The sequence below is a fragment of the Notamacropus eugenii genome, chromosome 1, assembly GCF_028372415.1.
Source record: "Notamacropus eugenii isolate mMacEug1 chromosome 1, mMacEug1.pri_v2, whole genome shotgun sequence".
In the NCBI taxonomy this organism is placed as follows: domain Eukaryota; kingdom Metazoa; phylum Chordata; class Mammalia; order Diprotodontia; family Macropodidae; genus Notamacropus; species Notamacropus eugenii.
In genome coordinates, this window is record NC_092872.1 from 496,680,807 (window position 1) to 496,698,324 (window position 17,518).

At 36.0% G+C, this 17,518-nt stretch overlaps 1 protein-coding gene across 10 annotated transcripts in view; it reads left to right on the forward strand.

Annotated features, from left to right (window-relative positions):
* The window catches only part of ZBTB46 (zinc finger and BTB domain containing 46), a 155,260-nt gene that overhangs the window by 69,802 nt on the left and 67,940 nt on the right, over nucleotides 1–17,518 (forward strand). For 2 of the 10 annotated variants that reach the window (XM_072633273.1, XM_072633274.1), the window contains 2 exons: nucleotides 880–1,048; nucleotides 3,014–3,153. The exons of the other annotated variants lie outside the window; for them this stretch is intronic. In XM_072633273.1, the coding sequence (XP_072489374.1) occupies nucleotides 3,093–3,153 (61 nt within the window). In that variant the 5' untranslated portion in view covers nucleotides 880–1,048; nucleotides 3,014–3,092. The remainder of the gene's footprint in view (nucleotides 1–879; nucleotides 1,049–3,013; nucleotides 3,154–17,518) is intronic. 10 annotated transcript variants of the gene reach the window in all.

Consider the following 17,518-nt stretch of genomic DNA (forward strand, 5'->3'; position numbering starts at 1 on the left):
TGTGTGTAGCGAGGGTCCAGTTGAAATTACATAACATAAATTTGTAATGGATACGGCCAACATAGTTTAATGATTTTCTCCAGCTTTGTTCAGCAACACTTGAGTAGGAGCAAATTCAGCAGATGGTAGGAGTTGTTCAGGGCTGAGGCTTAGCAGAGCAAGATTGACAATAGAGTAAGGTGGCAAGAGATTAAAAATTATACAAAATTTCTAGAGAATTGCTGAACACCAAGTAGGGGTTGTATGCAAGTGCTATTCTGACATTAATGTTTTCCAGTTTACTAATACATAATCATAGACTGTAATTTTCTCAGTCACTGGTAGAAATTTCAGTCTTTATTCAAAAGATTCTGTTTCCTGATTTTTGTTAGAATGGAGTTGGGCCTCACCTTTAAATGACCATTCTTATAAATAACATCAGTATGTATCTCTTCCTCCATCTTCCTTCCCTTCCTCTCAAAAAATCACTACTTTTGAACTTAATTTTCAGAAGAACCAAGATTAAAGAAAATTTAAGTTAAAATTAATTCTAAAATTTATGGATTCATAAATACAGAAGTCTGCTGAGCCTTAATTTTTTTATTTAAAGGAGAAAGAATCGATCTAGATCTTTTTCTATTTTTGTACCCAATATTTTATTCTCAGGGGAATATGAGATCTTTTTTCAGACTGTAATGGGATCTTTATAAAAAATTTTCAAGGTTAATCACATGACAGACTCCCCATTCTAAAAAATAAGGAAAAATAGAACATGATTCACTGAAGAGTTCTGTATTGTTTTCTTGAACCTTGTATTTTTAGCTTAGATATGATGGGCTAAAGGATGGAGGTTCATTTTGGGATCTTATCTGAAGTTTTCTTTTTCTTCTGTTCTGAAAGTCAACCACTTGCCATCCTGTGGAATATGAATGCAGTTCTTTGCTTGGTGTACTACAGAAATGAATGAAGGGACTGAATATTATCTTAAATGCAAAAAAAAAAAAAAATGAAGTAACGAGCTATTAACCTCAGTTGGAATGCTGTACCTGTGATGCAGAAATACTTAGAGGTAAAACTAAACTTTGTAGATGAGAAACTTATATAGTAAGGAGAGTAAATTAAAATGGAGGGAAGGTGGTTTACATTGAAAAGATCAGTGTATTTTTCTAATCAAAATAGAACATCTATCTTTAAAACAGATTTTAAGGATGTATATTTCTGGGAGGTTCTCTAAATAGTGTTGTTTATATAATATTACATTTTAAATTTAAGTAGGATAGACAAAAATCATCTTTTAAAAATATTAATTTTTTGGCAGTTGTGAAAATTACTTGAAATAGCTTAATGGAAAGCAAAGAAACTCATTTTTAATTTGAATTAAACAAAATACCACTATAGAAATATATATTCATCAAAAATTAAAGAAAATACTAAATTGTTCCAAGGTCAAATATGTAGGATATTAATGCTTATGAAATTACAGTTCTCTCTAAATTTATTTTATAAAAATGTTGAATTGAAGGTTCTTGTGATTATTGAAACACAAACTGCTGTTTTTATGAAGATTGGTTTGTGCTGGCCTTGAGGTTCCAGATTTCTGTGGCCTGATATCACCTTCAACATTTTTTCCTTGGAGTTTAAATCAGCTTAGTCTGTGTTCTACATTCCACACTGGCCAAGGAAAATGCTCAAACCCATGTTCTTTTTTTTTTTTTTTTGGACATTTCTCTCTTAAACATACTTGGCATTGATTTTTTTTTGTTTTTTAATATTTAAGAAAATGTTAGGCCAAGCTTTTTGAGATAGAATATAGAAATATACTCAGACCTGTGTTACCTAGCAATTATTCATTGAAGAGTTTAAGTATTTTACTGGGGAATTGTTTTCCTTCCTACTTACCTAAAATTTTAAGTAAAATTAATGGAATGTAATCTTTTCAGAAAGAATATGTAACTATTTTAAATTTCCATGATTAGTTGGGCTGTTTTCAAATCTTTGGAAAAATCAAATGATTGCTTTAAATCCAGGTCAATTTTTTCCCCGGAGTTGTAAAATGGTTCCACTCTAAACTAGTTTTAACTCAAAGTTCTATGTCTATTTCCCTTCTCCACCCTGTATTCCAATTTCCCCAGATTCTAAAAGTTGCCCTACTCCTCCTCCCTATGTTAATAGCCATGTTTCTACTAAGCTGTTTTAACTCCCCAGATCATGGAGTACACTGCCTTTCATTGAAGTGCAGTTTATACCACTTTAATTTATCCTTTTCTTAAGTAGAGACTATCCAATTCCATAATCTATTTGTAGCTTTCTTTAAAAAAAAAAAGCAAAATGTTGCACTAGTAATCTTCATCTTTTAAAAATTATTTTCTTATTTTAGGTATAAACCCTTCTGATTATTATTTAAAGACTTTAATGATGATCTGAATTTTTAAAATACTGTAAAAATGGGAATAAAGCATTTTTTTCCATACCCTTATCAGTTATTCTTACAAATGATTTGCCCAGACCTAAGAAGGACTAGTCTTGTATTTTATGTAGAGAGGAGATAACATTTGTTTGGATTTACTAGTCATCATATAAAACATAATAGCAGTGCATGAAAGTAATCCTTTCTAAGATGATCCATTGGTGTTTCACAAACCATGTTAAATGCCTTTGAAATTATAGCTTAATCTCATGAAGTGTAGAATTAAAATTTTAATGTGGATTTCATAATATAAGGTCCAGAATGTTTCTTGTTGGATATAATCTTAGCACGTGTAAATGTTGACTAGATAATTAATTGTAACCGACATATTTTTACCTTGTGTTGTTGTTAGTTGTTCTTTAGGGGAAAATAGATTTATTTTCAAAAATCTATAATCAACATGATAAAGAAAAATCAAATTAATTTTTCAATTCCAATCAAATTTCAAAATGAGAAGGGGAAATATATAATTTTAAGCTGGGTCTTTGTGAATTTGGTTTGGTGGGGTGTGGGGGTTAGCTAATTTAGAAAGAGATATATAACCTGGATTTTTTTTTCTTATCTCAGGGACAAGTCATGCAACAATCTATCATTGTCCTTTGTGTTTAAAGATGACATTTCTGGTGATGTTGCTATCCAAGTGTGCATGAGCAGCAGTCTTTTCCACATTGAGACTGACCTCAGATTAGCAGCTGTGGCCACTACAGGTAGAATCCTGTTTTAACAAATACAATACTATTCTAATGTCCAGTTACAAATAACAATGCTATTTCATGTCCGAGATTATAGCCCATATTACTTTGGCTTATGTAGATATAACAGGTTAGGTTAAAGGAAAATCCTATGTAACAAATCATTCACAAATCTTTATCCATTTTAAATTAAAGTCAATCTATTTGACAAAGACATCTTTTTGATATTATATCCTGAGTTCTTGTCTTTGGATAGCTTGTTCGTTGTTAAATATCGATAAATTTGACATGCTTTCAAAAATTTTCTACTGGGCAAGATGGTGGAGTAGAAAGACACACATATGCAGGGTCTTGCCACACAATCCATAAAATACCTATAGAGAGGAACTCTCAACAGATTTTGGAGCAGCAGACATGGAGAACAACAGAGGAGGAGATTCCCAGCCCAGGGTGACCTGAAAGGCCCATGGGAAACATCTGTTGCACCCGACTTGGAGCATGGAGCCCAGCCCAGCCTTGGCCATGGTGCAGCTTGTGAACAGCCCTTGGGGGCGAAATCTCCAGTCCCAGCAGCAGCAGGTTTGCAGATCCCTCAACCCACAGGCGCCAAAGGTCAGTGACAGGGTTTATTCAGCTGGCCAGGAAGGGAGAAAGGCCTTCCATAGCTCCGGCCTTAGGCAGCCGCTGCAGAGGCCACATAGGCAGGTGGCCACATTGGCAGGCGCTGCAGCTGGACCATTATTAGAGCGTAAAAACCCCTGGGGGCATCAGAGAGCTGAGCCTTGCCTGGGCCCTGTGTGGAGGCCCTAGGGGAATTAGTCTTTGTCTCACACTGAATGGAGGCCCTGCCCATCCAGCTTATCTGAAAATCAGCCCCCAGTGCTGACTTGGAGGAACTGGAGGCCAGGTGGCTGTGGAGAGATAACAGCTAAAATTCTGGGTACAAAAATCCCTTTCTGCGTCCAGACCCGTACACACTTGATTGGGCCACCTTGGAGGAACTGAGATCTTACAGATTCCCAGAGTATACCCTACTCTTGACAAAGGACCCAAAAGTCAAGTAACTGGTTGGGGAAAATGCCCAAAAAAGGGGAAAAAAATAAGACTATAGAAGGTTACTTTCTTGGTGAACAGATATCTTCTCCCATCCTTTCAGATGAGGAAGAACAATGCTTACCATCAGGGAAAGACATAAAAGTCAAGGCTTCTGTATCCCAAACATCCAAAATAAATATTCAGTGGGCTCAGGCCATGGAAGAGCTCAAAAAGAATTTTGAAAATCAAGTAAGAGAGGTGGAGGAAAAATTGGGAAGAGAAATGAGAGAGATGCAAGAAAAGCATGAAAAGCAGGTCAACACCTTGCTAAAGGAGACCCAAAAAAATGCTGAAGAAAATAACACCTTGAAAAATAGGCTAACTCAATTGACAAAAGAGGTTCAAAAAGCCAATGAGGAGAAGAATGCTTTAAAAAGCAGAATTAGCCAAATGGAAAAGGAGGTTCAAAATCTCACTGAAGAAAATAGTTCTTTCAAAATTACAGTGGAACAGATGGAGGCTAATGACTTTATGAGAAACCAAGAAATCACAAAACCAAAAGAATGAAAAAATGGAAGATAATGTGAAATATCTCATTGGAAAAACAACTGACCTGGAAAATAGATCCACGAGAGACAATTTAAAAATTATGGGACTACCTGAAAGCCTTGATCAAAAAAGAGCCTAGACATCATCTTTCATGAAATTATCAAGGAAAACTGCCCTGAGATTCTAGGGCAAAATAAATATTGAAAGAATCCACCGATCACCTCCTGAAAGAGATCCAAACAGAGAAACTCCTAGGAACCTTGTGGCCAAATTCCAGAGTTCCCTGGTCAAGGAGAAAATATTGCAAGCAGCTAGAAAGAAACAATTCAAGTATTGTGGAAATACAATCAGGATAACACAAGATCTAGCAGCTTCTACATTAAGGGATTGAAGGCTATGGAATAGGATATTCCAAAAGTCAAAGGAACTAGGACTAAAACCAAGAATCACCTACCCAGCAAAACTGAGTGTAATACTTCAGGGAAAAAAATGGTCTTTCAATGAAATAAAGAACTTTCAAGCATTCTTGATGAAAAGACCAGAGCTGAAAAGAAAATTTGACTTTCAAACACAAGAATCAAAAGAAGCATGAAAAGGTAAACAGTAAAGAGAAGTCATATGGGACTTACTAAAGTTGAACTGTTTACATTCCTACAGGGAAAGACAATATTTGTAACTCTTGAAACTTTTTTCAGTAACTGGGTAGTTGGTGGGATTACACACACACACACAGAGCACAGGGTGAATTGAATGGGTTGGGATCATATCTTAAAATAATGAAATTAAGAAGTGAGAGAGAAATATATTGGGAGGAGAAAGGGAGAAATGGAATGGGGCAAATTATCTCTCATAAAAGAGGCAAGTAAAAGACTTTTCAGTGGAGGGAAAAATGGGGGAGGTGAGAAAAAAAAACATGAAGCTTACTCTCATCACATTTGACTAAAGGAAGGAATAAAATGCACACTCATTTTGTTATGAAAACCTATCTTACAATGCAGGATAGTGGGGGAGAAGGTGATAAACAGGGTTGGGGGGATAATGGAAGGGAGGGCAGTAGGAGAAGGGAGCACTCTTGGGGAGGGATAGGATGAAAAAAGGGAATAGAAGCAATGGGGGGCAGGATAGGATGAAATATAGTTAGTTTTACACAACACAACTATTATGGAAGTCATTTGCAAAATTACACAGATATGGCCTATATTGAATTGCTTGCCTTCCAAAGGGAATGGGTGGGGAGGGAGGGATGAAGAGAAGTTGGAACTCAAAGTTCTAGGAACAACTGTTGAGTATTGTTCTTGCAACTAGGAAATAAGAAATACAGGTAATGGGGTATAGAAATTTATCTTGCCCTTCAGGACAAAAGAGAAGATGGGGATAAGGGAAGGGAGGGATGTTAGAAGGGATGACAGATTGGTGATAGGGGTAATTAGAATGCTTGGTGTTGTGGGATGGGGGGAGGGGAGAAATGGGGAGAAAATTTGTAACCTAAGACTTTGTGGAAATGAATGTTGAAAACTTAAATAAATAAATTTAAATAAGATGATTAATTACCTAGAAATTAGGTTCCTTGAACTTTACATATATATAACATAGCCTTTTTTTATCTTTTGTATATGGAAATGTTCATGTTTGTTAATGACTAACAAATTCATAATAAAATTATTAAAAATACTCCTCTTTAGAAACAATGAGTTTTGTAGTCTCATAGAAGTTCTTAGATGGCCTTTGCCTTGGAATTTTTGGAAGAGAACTAGAGACATAAAGACCCAGAAGGGAAAGATGGAAAAAATTAAAAGGAAGAATATACTTCCATCCACTCACGTAATTAAAAAAATAAAGAAAAGTCAGGGCACATTGTTCCTTGAGGAAAGAAGGTAGTTGTTGTTGTTTGTAAAACTGAGAAAATAACAGTAATACCTTTTATCTGAGCTTGCTTCATTAAAGAGACATCTCATGTAAAATTTTTCCTACTGGCCTCCTACCCCTCTTTTTTTTTTTGGTTAAAAATATCTCCCAGTGGGAACTGGAAGGCTGTTAGTAGACACAAACCCAAGGTTACTAAAATTCCTGATCTTACATGCTAATAAAGTATAATTTAGAAAGAAATACAGAGCCTGACACTCACGGTAGAAGAAACTGGATATAGAGTAAGATAATCGATTGATTAGAAAAAGGCCAATTAAGGCTTCTAGTCATCTGGGGAACATGGATCTATCTCACAACATATAGAAGAGGAGAGTAATAAAAATAACACATTTATATAACACTTTAAGGTATACAAAGTATGTTTATGAGGTAGATAGTGTATTATAGTCATTTAACGATGAGGGAACTAAGAGATTCAGCCATTGAGATATGAACTCAAGTCTCTCCATAATTCAAATCCATTGTTTTTTTCCACTTTGCCACATTCGCTTTCTAAGAATGATCCCCTGCCAAGAAAATAAATAAAATATTATTGAGGACCCCCCCCAAAAAACCCCAGCTTAATGAAAAGCAGATTGTTGTGTATTCCTTTAACAAAATGTGAAATTGTCAGGGTCAGAATACAGGGGTATTTTTAAATGATTAATTGTTTCACTCCCTTCATGTGCCTCAGACATTTGATACCTGCTGATGTTGGGCAAATATTTATTAAAAGTATAGAATAACAGAGAGGTAGGAGAAAGTCTGTAGGTATCAGACATGATTCTTCCCTTCAAGGTACACATAATTTAGTAGAACACACTTGAAACAGAGAACAATACCGATCTGTTGCTTGTCCTTTGTACTTGAAAAGGACCAAAATGACATCACAATGTTGGGGTCAAAGTACAGTGTATTTGACTGAGGCTGATCAGTATGAGCTCAGAAGGCTTTAGTGCAGGTCAGACACAAAAATAGTTTTAACATTTGTGATGGATATGTCTCTAGATTTGTGCATCTTACTCAGAGTGTAGTGAAGTACTATATTGAACAATACACACTATAGAACTCTAAAACAAGAAAAGATTCCTGGTGATTAGAATAGTCAAAATAGGCCTTTAGAACAGATCCATCCTATTAAAAATTGAATGGGATTTGTCTGAGACTACAATGGGAAAAATTATCATTGTGACATTTTGTAGGACATAGGATCTATTACCTATAGTTTATTAATATATTTTGTTTTTACATCACCTTTATTTTTAATATCTCTCTCCTCCCTTTTCCCTCCCAGAAAGGCATCTCTTAAAACAAAATTTAAAAAGAGGAAAAATAAAAACTTATCAAAACTGAGCAATACATCAAAAAACAATGACATTCAATGCCCACAGTTCTTCCATCCATGCAAAGAAGAGAAGGTGGTACCTTCTCTTATATCTTTTTTGGGTGCAAACTTAATCATTATAATTTTACAACATTTAGTTTCAGTGTTTTTATCTCTTTCATTTGCATTGTTATAGTTATGTTTTTCCCTAGTTCTGCTTACTTTGCTTTGCATCAGATGATATAATTCTTCCAATGTTTGTCTTTATTCATCATATTCACTCATTTCTTACAATACAATAATATTTCTTTACATTCATGTACCACAGAGGGTTTAACCATTTCCCAATTCATTGGCATCTACTTTGTTAAGTTCTTTGCTGTTACAAAAAGTGATGCTAAAACTATTTTGGTATGTATGAATCTATATTTTTATTGTTAGCCATATGGTTTTTTTGACTTGATCACAAACTCATTGTACCTTCATAGATTGCCCCTTAGTTACTGTGGCCCAAAACATGAACTCATGGTAACCCTTTCTAGACTTAGATTAGTCCTCCAAAAATATTGGTGTTATGTAGGGTGCGTACTCAAAGCCTTCTTAGCTTGATATGGGACCTGCCATAGCCTGAAATCTGTAAACAATATCCCAGGACCATTTCCACACTAGGGTAAAATATTAGAAGGTTTCTAGTGAAGGACTGTCTATAGAAAAAATTTAAAGTAATATATAAGTATAGAAACAGCTAGGTGGTACAATGGAGAGAGCCCTGGACCTGGAATCAGGAAGACCCAAGTCCAAGTCTGACCTCAAGACACTTACTCATTGTATGACCCTGGGAAAGTCACTCACTCTCTACCTCACTTTCCTCAGCTGTAAAATGAGGACAGTATGAGCACCCATCTCCCAGGGTTGTTGTGAGTCTCAAATGACTTAATATTTTTAAAGTATTTATCATGGTATCTCATATATAATAAGCACCATATAAGTGCTTATTTCTTTCCCTTCCATATAAAATATTAACAAATGAATATTTAGAATCAGGTAGTCCTGGAAGTGATTGTGAAAAAGAAGTTTATCTTTGCTTTCTTATCCACCTTATTACCAGATAGAATTCTCTTCTGCTTTTTCCTGGTACCTTTTCCTTCTCCCACATCTAATTGCTAAACTAATTTTTTCATAAGAAATAGTTTATAAAGTTTGAATATATTCTCTCTTCATAGAAACATTTACATTTTAATAACCATTTTTTGAAAGTGAAAGTCTTCAAGACAAAAGGAATGAATCTTAATTGTTAGAATTTTCTGACCTTGGTGAGAAATGATGGTAGATTTTGGCATAAAGGGGTCTCTCTGACACACCTCAAAAAATACCATGTTGCACCTGATTTGTGGCTTTGTGAGGCTGACCCTGCCTAGAATGCTGGACTTTTTATCTATGTGACATTTTTAGGACATGTGACATTTGATACTTGAACAAAGTGATTAGGCATGAGTGAGTTGCAGTTTACTCACATAGATGAATCACTGGGATATTAGTTAGTGGAATGAAATAAAGCAAACTTTAACCTGGAAAAATGTATTGGTTTTCTGTTTTTACCATTTTATATCCTCTTATTTCTTATGATCATTCATGTATTTAGAGGGCAAGGGGCTAAGAGTCAACTGGTCTAGTGATTTTCAAACTTTTTGGTTTTGGAATCCCTTTGTATTCAAAAAAATTATTGAGGACCCCCCCAAAAAGAGCTTTTGTTTATGTGTATTATGTCTATCAATATATACCATATTAGAAAGTAAAATGTCTTAGTATTATCATGAAAATAGTTTTGACCTGGCAGACCCCTTGATAACACTTTGAGAACTGCAAATCTAGCACAACCTCCTCCATTAGATTGTGAACTCTTTGAAGGCAGGAACTGTTTTCGTCTTTCTTTGTTTCCCCAGCACTTAATACATCACCTTCTGTCACGCAGTAGGTACTTGATAAATGCTTGACAGTAAAAAATACCTGAAGTGAGAGAGGTTGTTTACCTTCCCAGATACACAGAGGGGGTAGCAGAGGCAGGATTTGAACATAGGTTTTCTTATTCCAAAAACCAGTACCCTTTTCACTATCTCATGTTGCTAGTCTTTGTATCTCAGTTGTTCAGTTCCCCATTTCATGTGTATACATATGCTTAGATGTCAAGATGTTATTATTGAACCAGATGTTTAAAATGGCTGTTTGGAAATTGTGGTACCATCATCCCCTGTAGACTTCCCCCTCCACCGTTTCAGTGAGCCATCCCTCATAATAAAGAATTAAAAAGAAGAGAAAAAAAATCACAAAACTGATCAATATACCAAAAATATATATTGTATGTAACGTTCTATACCCATGTACTTCCCACCTCTGCAAAGGGGTTGGAGTGGGAGGAGGGGGAGCGGGGGGATGGGGATGGGAAAAAAGATGTGTCCTCATGTCTCTTCTTTGGAAGTAAGCTTGTTCTTTATGACTTTGAAACTTTTTTTCCACTTATTCTGTTGTGGTCGTTCATTTCATTCACATTGTTAAATAATTGTCTGTCGTGTTTTCTTGGCTCTGTTTAATTCCATTTATTTCAATTCATCTAAGTCTTTTCATCCATCTCTGTATTCATCATGTTTGTTATTTCTTTCAGCACAGTAATGTTTTCCTATACCATAATTTGTTTATCCATTCCCCACTTGATAGGTATCAACTTTGTTTCCAGTTCTTTGTTTCCGTGAAAAGTGCTGCTATAAATATTTTGGTGGAAGTAGAGAATATTTTTGTTTGTTAGTTAATGACCTCTTTGAAGCAAGTGCCTGTAAGTGGAATCTCTGGATCAAACGGTGTGGACATTGTAACCAATTCCAAATTGCTTTCCAGAATGGTTATACTAATTCACAGTTCCACCAACAATGCATTAGTGTTGTCTGGCTTTCTACGACCTTCAATGTTGATTATTTTCATCTTCTGTCATTTTTGCCAGTTTGTTGGGTATGAAGTGAAGCCTCAGAGTTATTTGCATATCTCCTTAGGAGTGATTCGGAGCATTTTTTTTTTGCATAGTTGTTAATAGTTTGCAATTCTTTTGAGAACTATTTGTTCATATCTTGTGATCACTTACCTACTGGGGAATAGCTTTTGGTTTTATATATTTCTATTTGTCATTTATACATTTTGAATATTAAGCCTTTGTTAGAGATACTTGATTATAAAGATTTGTTTCCAGTTGATTGCTTTTAGCTATCTCTCTTAAAGCTTTTTCTTTAAATGAATTGTTTTATTTATGTGTTTGATAAGATGTATGTAGCATTAGTAGTATACTGTAGAGGGATATAATACTATTTCTATAAAGTAACACTTGAACAAACAGTTATCAAACCCTTTTGCATGTAAGGCCTCATGATAGTTATTCTGGAGAATATGAAGAAATCATAAGATGTGGTGCCTGCCCTGTTTCAAGGGACCTATACAGTCTCGTTAAGGTGATAAAACACTTAGGAAAGGCTAAATAATAATACTTCAAAAGATCTAGGAATTTCTCATGTAGAAACCTCTGTAAGTAGCAAGCCCTCTATTTGGTCTCATGAGTTTCTGTGCTTAAAAAAAAAAAATTCATTATCTAGTGCCCAGCCTTCCAATGACAAATTCAGGCAGGTTCTCTAACAAAATAAATTAAGTAATGTGTGACAGACAACCATACATGAAATGTTAATTGTCAGATAAATGATATGGACAATAAATAGCACAGGAATTTAAAGGAAGAAAAATTCACAGTGAACTGGATTAGCTTGGGAAAGACTATGCAGGGTGGTTTTAAAATGTGTCTTGAAGAACGAGTAGGATTACCTAAAGGGTGACATCATAGGCAAATTAAAGCAGCATGAAAAAAATCACTTGTCTATCAATAATCATATGAAAAATTACTCTAGGTCATTAATAATTAGACAAATGCAAATTAAAACAACTCTGAGGTACCATTTCATACCCCTAAGATTGCCGAAGTTGCCCCTCCTACAAAAAAAAGAGAAAGTGAGAAATGCTAGAGGTCTCTGAGAAAACAGGTACTTTAATGTACTATTGGTAAAGCTGTGAACTAGTCCAAATGTTCTGGAAAGCAATTTGGAACGATGCCCAAAAAGCTACTAAACTGTGCATACCCTTTGACCCAGGAATACTACTGGTAGGTCTATATCCCAAAGATATCAAGAGAAAAAGAACCTATATTTATAACAGCTCTTTTTGTGGTAGCAAAGCATTGGAAACTGAGGGGATGCCCATCAATTGGTGAATGGCTGAACAAGTTATTATATAGGAATGTGATGGCATACTTTTGTTCTATAAGAAATGATGAATAGGATGTTTTAGAAAAACTTGGAAGACTTGTGAGGTGAGCAGAACTACTTTATATAACCTATATAATAACACAAAATTTATATAATAACAATATTATAAAAATGAATCAATTCTGAAAGGGTTAGGAACTTTGGTAAATACAGTGACGAAACACAAATCCTAAAAATATATTATGAAACATGCTACCCACCTCCAGATAGAGAAGTGATGGAGTATAGATAAAAGCCTATTTTTCTTTTCTTTTTTTCTTTTCTTGCTTTCTTTTTAACTTTTTTTCATTCGTTTTTTGGACACAGCTAATGTGAGTATCTGTTTTATATGACTATACATTTTTGAAATGGGCTTTATTTTTCTTGCCTTCTCAATAGATGAGAGGGGAGAGGAAGAGAATTTGAAACTGAAAATAAAATTGAATTAAAATAAAAAATAAGTAGAATTTGTGTAAGTGTAAAAAAAGAAGGGTATCCTAGGCAAGGGGAATAATATTAGCAAGAGTATGTTTGGGGGAAGACAGTAGAACAGAAGTTTCATATAACTGGAGTGTCTTCTATACATCAGATTTATTCAAGATTCCTTGAAAAATATAAATCATAAATAACTGTCACCCCTTCGTCAGTGAGCATCAGGTAAGGCATAAAATAGGGAGCTGTATCTATCAAAGGTGTTTGCCACTGTGATAGAGGAGATATTTTGGAGAGTCCAAGTTAAAGAGGGATTCCCTGTGGATGGTGAGGTCATTCAGATGCACCATTTTATAAATGACATTTTGCTAGTTAGAAAGATAAGAATAATATAATCTCAATTGAGCCCACACTGCAGCAATCTTTTTAATCCTCCTTAATTGATTCTCTGTTCCACTCACCCCAGCATCTGTTCCAAAACTTCTTTTCTCTCCTGAAGCATCCCACAGCACCTCTCTCCTCACTCTTTCAGATGAGGACCTCCCCTTTATACTTCAACAAAAACCAGAAGCTATTCTCTTTGAATTATCATTTCTTCCCTTTTCCTCAATTCATATCCCTTTAATGTTATCCCCCACTGTCTCATCCTTTACTACATTATCTGATGAAGTGACCCCTCTACATGTGCCCTTGATAGCATCCCCTCCTGTCTCTTCTAGTAGATTGCCCACATTATCATCCATTTTCTCTCTCTAATCTTCAATTTCTTCTATCTACTGGGTCCTTTCTTGTTGTTTACAAACACACCCAAATCTCCCCTATCCTATCAATCTCCTCACTAAATCTTAGCATCCCATTGGTTAATGTCCTATATCTCTCCTCTCCTCAGCTAAATTGCTTGAAAAAATTGCCTATGCCTGTTGCTTCCACTTCCTGTTCTCTCATCATCTCCTAAACTTTCTATAATTTGGCTTCCAACTTCATTTCTCAACTGAGACTGCCCTCTGCAAAGTTACCAGTGACTTTCTTCCTAACTGCTAGATCTAATTAACCTTTCTTAATCTTCAGCTTTCTTGACCTTCCTGCAGCATTTGACAATATTGATCACCCCTTTTTCTTGGATTCCCTTAGCTATATCCTGATTAGTGAGAATAATGAATCTCATGAAGTGGTCTCAGTGTTTGAATTCACACTGCATATTTCTGTGTGGCTGGGACCAGTTACCATATTTTACATAACTATAGCTTCAAATAGTATAAATTCAAATGCATGCAACTACAACATGGGATTCACTAGTCATATTAATTGAGACCTAGCTGTACTCTCTGAATTTTCAGAATTTTGTTCTTTGTTCTCCTATCTGATTCACCACTCCTCAGTTTCCACTGCTAGATCTTTCTTTAAGTAACATTAGACACTAATTGTGAGTATACCCTCAAGGATCTTGCTGAGCTTTTTACTCTTTTTTCTCTACACTTTCTTACTTGATGACCTCATTGGTTCCCATGGGTTCAGTTGTCATATCTATGCAAATGACTCTCGAAGTTATATATCCAAGGCTAGTCTAATCTCTAGGCTCAATTGCCTTTTGGATGTGTCAAACTGTATGTATATCCAGTAGGGATCTATAGGGAGCAATGGGAATCTATAATGGATTAGTATGCTAACTACACACACACACACACACACACACACACACACACACACCCCAAATACACACACATCATGCAAGTTTATCTGGTTTTCTTTAAAAAAAAAAACCAAATATTGAAACCATCCTCAAAACTTAATTGGCTCAGGAGACTAAAGGCTCAACCATTCACAGTTCCTGGACTCCCATGGGGAGCTCCAGCTGAATGACCACCATACGCAACTTGGAAGCAAGGGAATTTCCATCATCTGAATTGTCTCAGTGTCCTCAATACATATCTTTATTGAAGATCCTTTGCCTTCTGTGACTAAGTAAATCCCCTTTGGTTAACTGTTGAACAGTATGGATTCATCCCAGTATTGGAGTTAAACTACTAAAAGACCAGTCTGAGTCAGACTCAGCCCATAACAGCATTTCCAGCACAACCCCGCCAAAACAGAAATTATCTTTCACCCCCAAACCTATCCCTCTTCTGAGCTTCCCTCTAGATGTCCAGGGCACCACTATCCTTCCTCTCATTGGAGTTAACTGCCTCCTCATCCTCACCCTCTCACATGTGTTCACCCTACATATCCAGTCAGTTACCAAATCTTGTTTCTTATGAAATGATTATCTTGTGGAAGACTTTATCCATTATATATCTTCCATATGTGTATCTTCTCTCCACTCACAGGGTCCCCATCTTCATGTAAGCCATCATCACCTTTCACCTGGACTGTTGCAGAAACATCCTAATTGGTCTCAGGTCTTTCCCCACTGTAATTCATTTTTCACACAGCTACCAAAGTAAATTTCCTAAAGCACCGATCTTATGATGTTATACTTCTACTTTAAAAAACTCCTGCGTCTTCCTTTTATCTCTGGGATTAAATTGAAATTCTTTTGTTTGGTATTTAAAACCACTTCCCCCTTTGCTATCTTCTTCACTACTCCCTCCTGGGCAATCTGTGGTTTAGCAGTACTGGGCTTTTTGCTCTTCCTCACACATGATGTGCTATCTGTCCTATCTCCAAGACTTTATACTGTCTGTCTCTCTTGCCTAGAGTATTTTTCTTCCCCACCTCTTCTTCTTGGAATCCCTACTTTCTTCCAAATTCAGTTCAAGTGCCACTTTTTGAATGAAGTCTTTTGTGCTCCATCTCCATCCTCTCCCATCCCCAATGCTGATAGAGCCTTACTTTCTAAGGCTATTTTCTTACTTTACTTGCCTTCTTACTTACTCTAAGGTTATTATCTACTTTGTATATCTAACACAGTGGAACTGCTGCTGGGTCCATAGGGCCTTGGATGATGAGGTTAAATTCAGGAGGAACCTGCTTCTAATTAGAAGAAATAGGTTCCCCTTTCCTCCACACTCTTTGGCTCATTAAGTTCCCCACTATTCACACAGGAGAAAAGCTGCTTAAGGCTCATGTTAAGGTGGCCCCCAAGAAAGAATAAAGGAAGTACTTAATGAACAATCTGAATCAGAATATGAGACAGGTAATTTATTCTTACATGAATAAGAATCATAGTGCATATCAACAGAATATTTAGAACAGAATTCAGTAGCTTAACTTAAACCTACTATTACAATTTGATTCGAAGCTGATAAATAAATCTTAACAGAACATAGAATAGTTTGCTGGATTACTGATTACACATTTCATATTTTACTGCTCTTACTATTCTGCTGGCAAAATGACCAGGCTTAAGCTGATCTTCTTGTTGGTAAACAATATTTCAAATACAAAAGCTTACCCTGTCATCATCCCACTCTAACCCAGTGGTGCCCAAGGCTTCCAGACTTCTCGAATTTACTTCATAGCCTGGACGTATACATCTTGACATACTCTTTCACCTAAGATTAGGGCATAACAGACAACAAAGAGTAAAGACAACAAGAGGCACAGGTTATAAACTTGTTTAGTCAGGATACATGCCTATAACTTCGTGGAGACCAGATAGAAAGGGCAGTTGCCCCTTTAACTTTAAAGGAAACATCTTGAGATACGGTCCTCACATGCTTCAGAGATAGAAGGGAAAGGTAGTCGGCTGGGTCAATTCCTTTTGAATATACATTGAAACATTAACTCCTCTGGCTCAGCAGCCAGTTAGGAGAGCTTTTATCATAGCTCAGTGCAGGTCCTTCATCTGCAAATCATAGATAGCTAAAAGTCATCTTTAAAGTACCCAGATGATCACCAGAACCAGTAAGGTCAACTTTGAGTGTGCTCTATGAAATACCCTTGTTATATATTTATCTTATGTATACCTGTCAATGTACATTTTGTGCCCCCCATTAGAATGTAAGCAGAAACTATTGTGAGTCAGTCTTTGTATCCCCAGCACTTGGCACAGGATCAGGCACAAAGTAGATGCTTAATAAATGATGGATCAAGCCCAGGAACATTGCAGAGCCTCCTAAAAGAGGTCTGTTACCACTGAAGAGTTTGACCTGACCCTTCCACACATGAAAGACCAAGTGAATGAAGAATGTCTTTTGTACAAATTAAGACATGCAATTGGATGGATAACATCAGTATATTTATCTGGTGTCAGCAACAAAAATGGACAACAAATTAGTCCCAGAATTAAACAGAAGAAATAGAGTGGGTTGGATTGCTTTTTAGGAGATTGCAAAGCTTTCTTAATTATGCCAAAATTCTCCCAAAAATAAAAGCTCAACCTTTTAATACCAATATTCCTATTGTTTGTGCCCTATGATTGTGAAACATGGAATATAAAAGTCTTTGAAGAATTGAAAATGAACATCACAAAGAAACTAATGGAGAAAACACATAATAGATGTGAGCAGACTGACATATTCAGTGAAGAACAGGAGTTAAAGATGTCATGAAAGGCAGCATGGCTTAGTGGATAGTTTTGGACTTGAAGTCAGAAACACTTTGGCTCAAATTCTGTCTCAGATACTTGATTCTAGCCAAATAACTTAACTTTTATGAGCCTCAGTTTCCAAATCTGTAAATTTAGGTGCTGGACCTAATGACTTTTGAGGCCCCCTTTCAGCTCTAAAATTGTGGTCATTAAGGAGATGTATAGTAGAGAGAGACAGACTGCTGGTATCCTCTCTCTGTCAAGACCAACTAATAAGGAAGGCCTTCAGAACATTAGATGGACCTCCTGTGAACAGGTATGAGAGTTGCTAAAGTT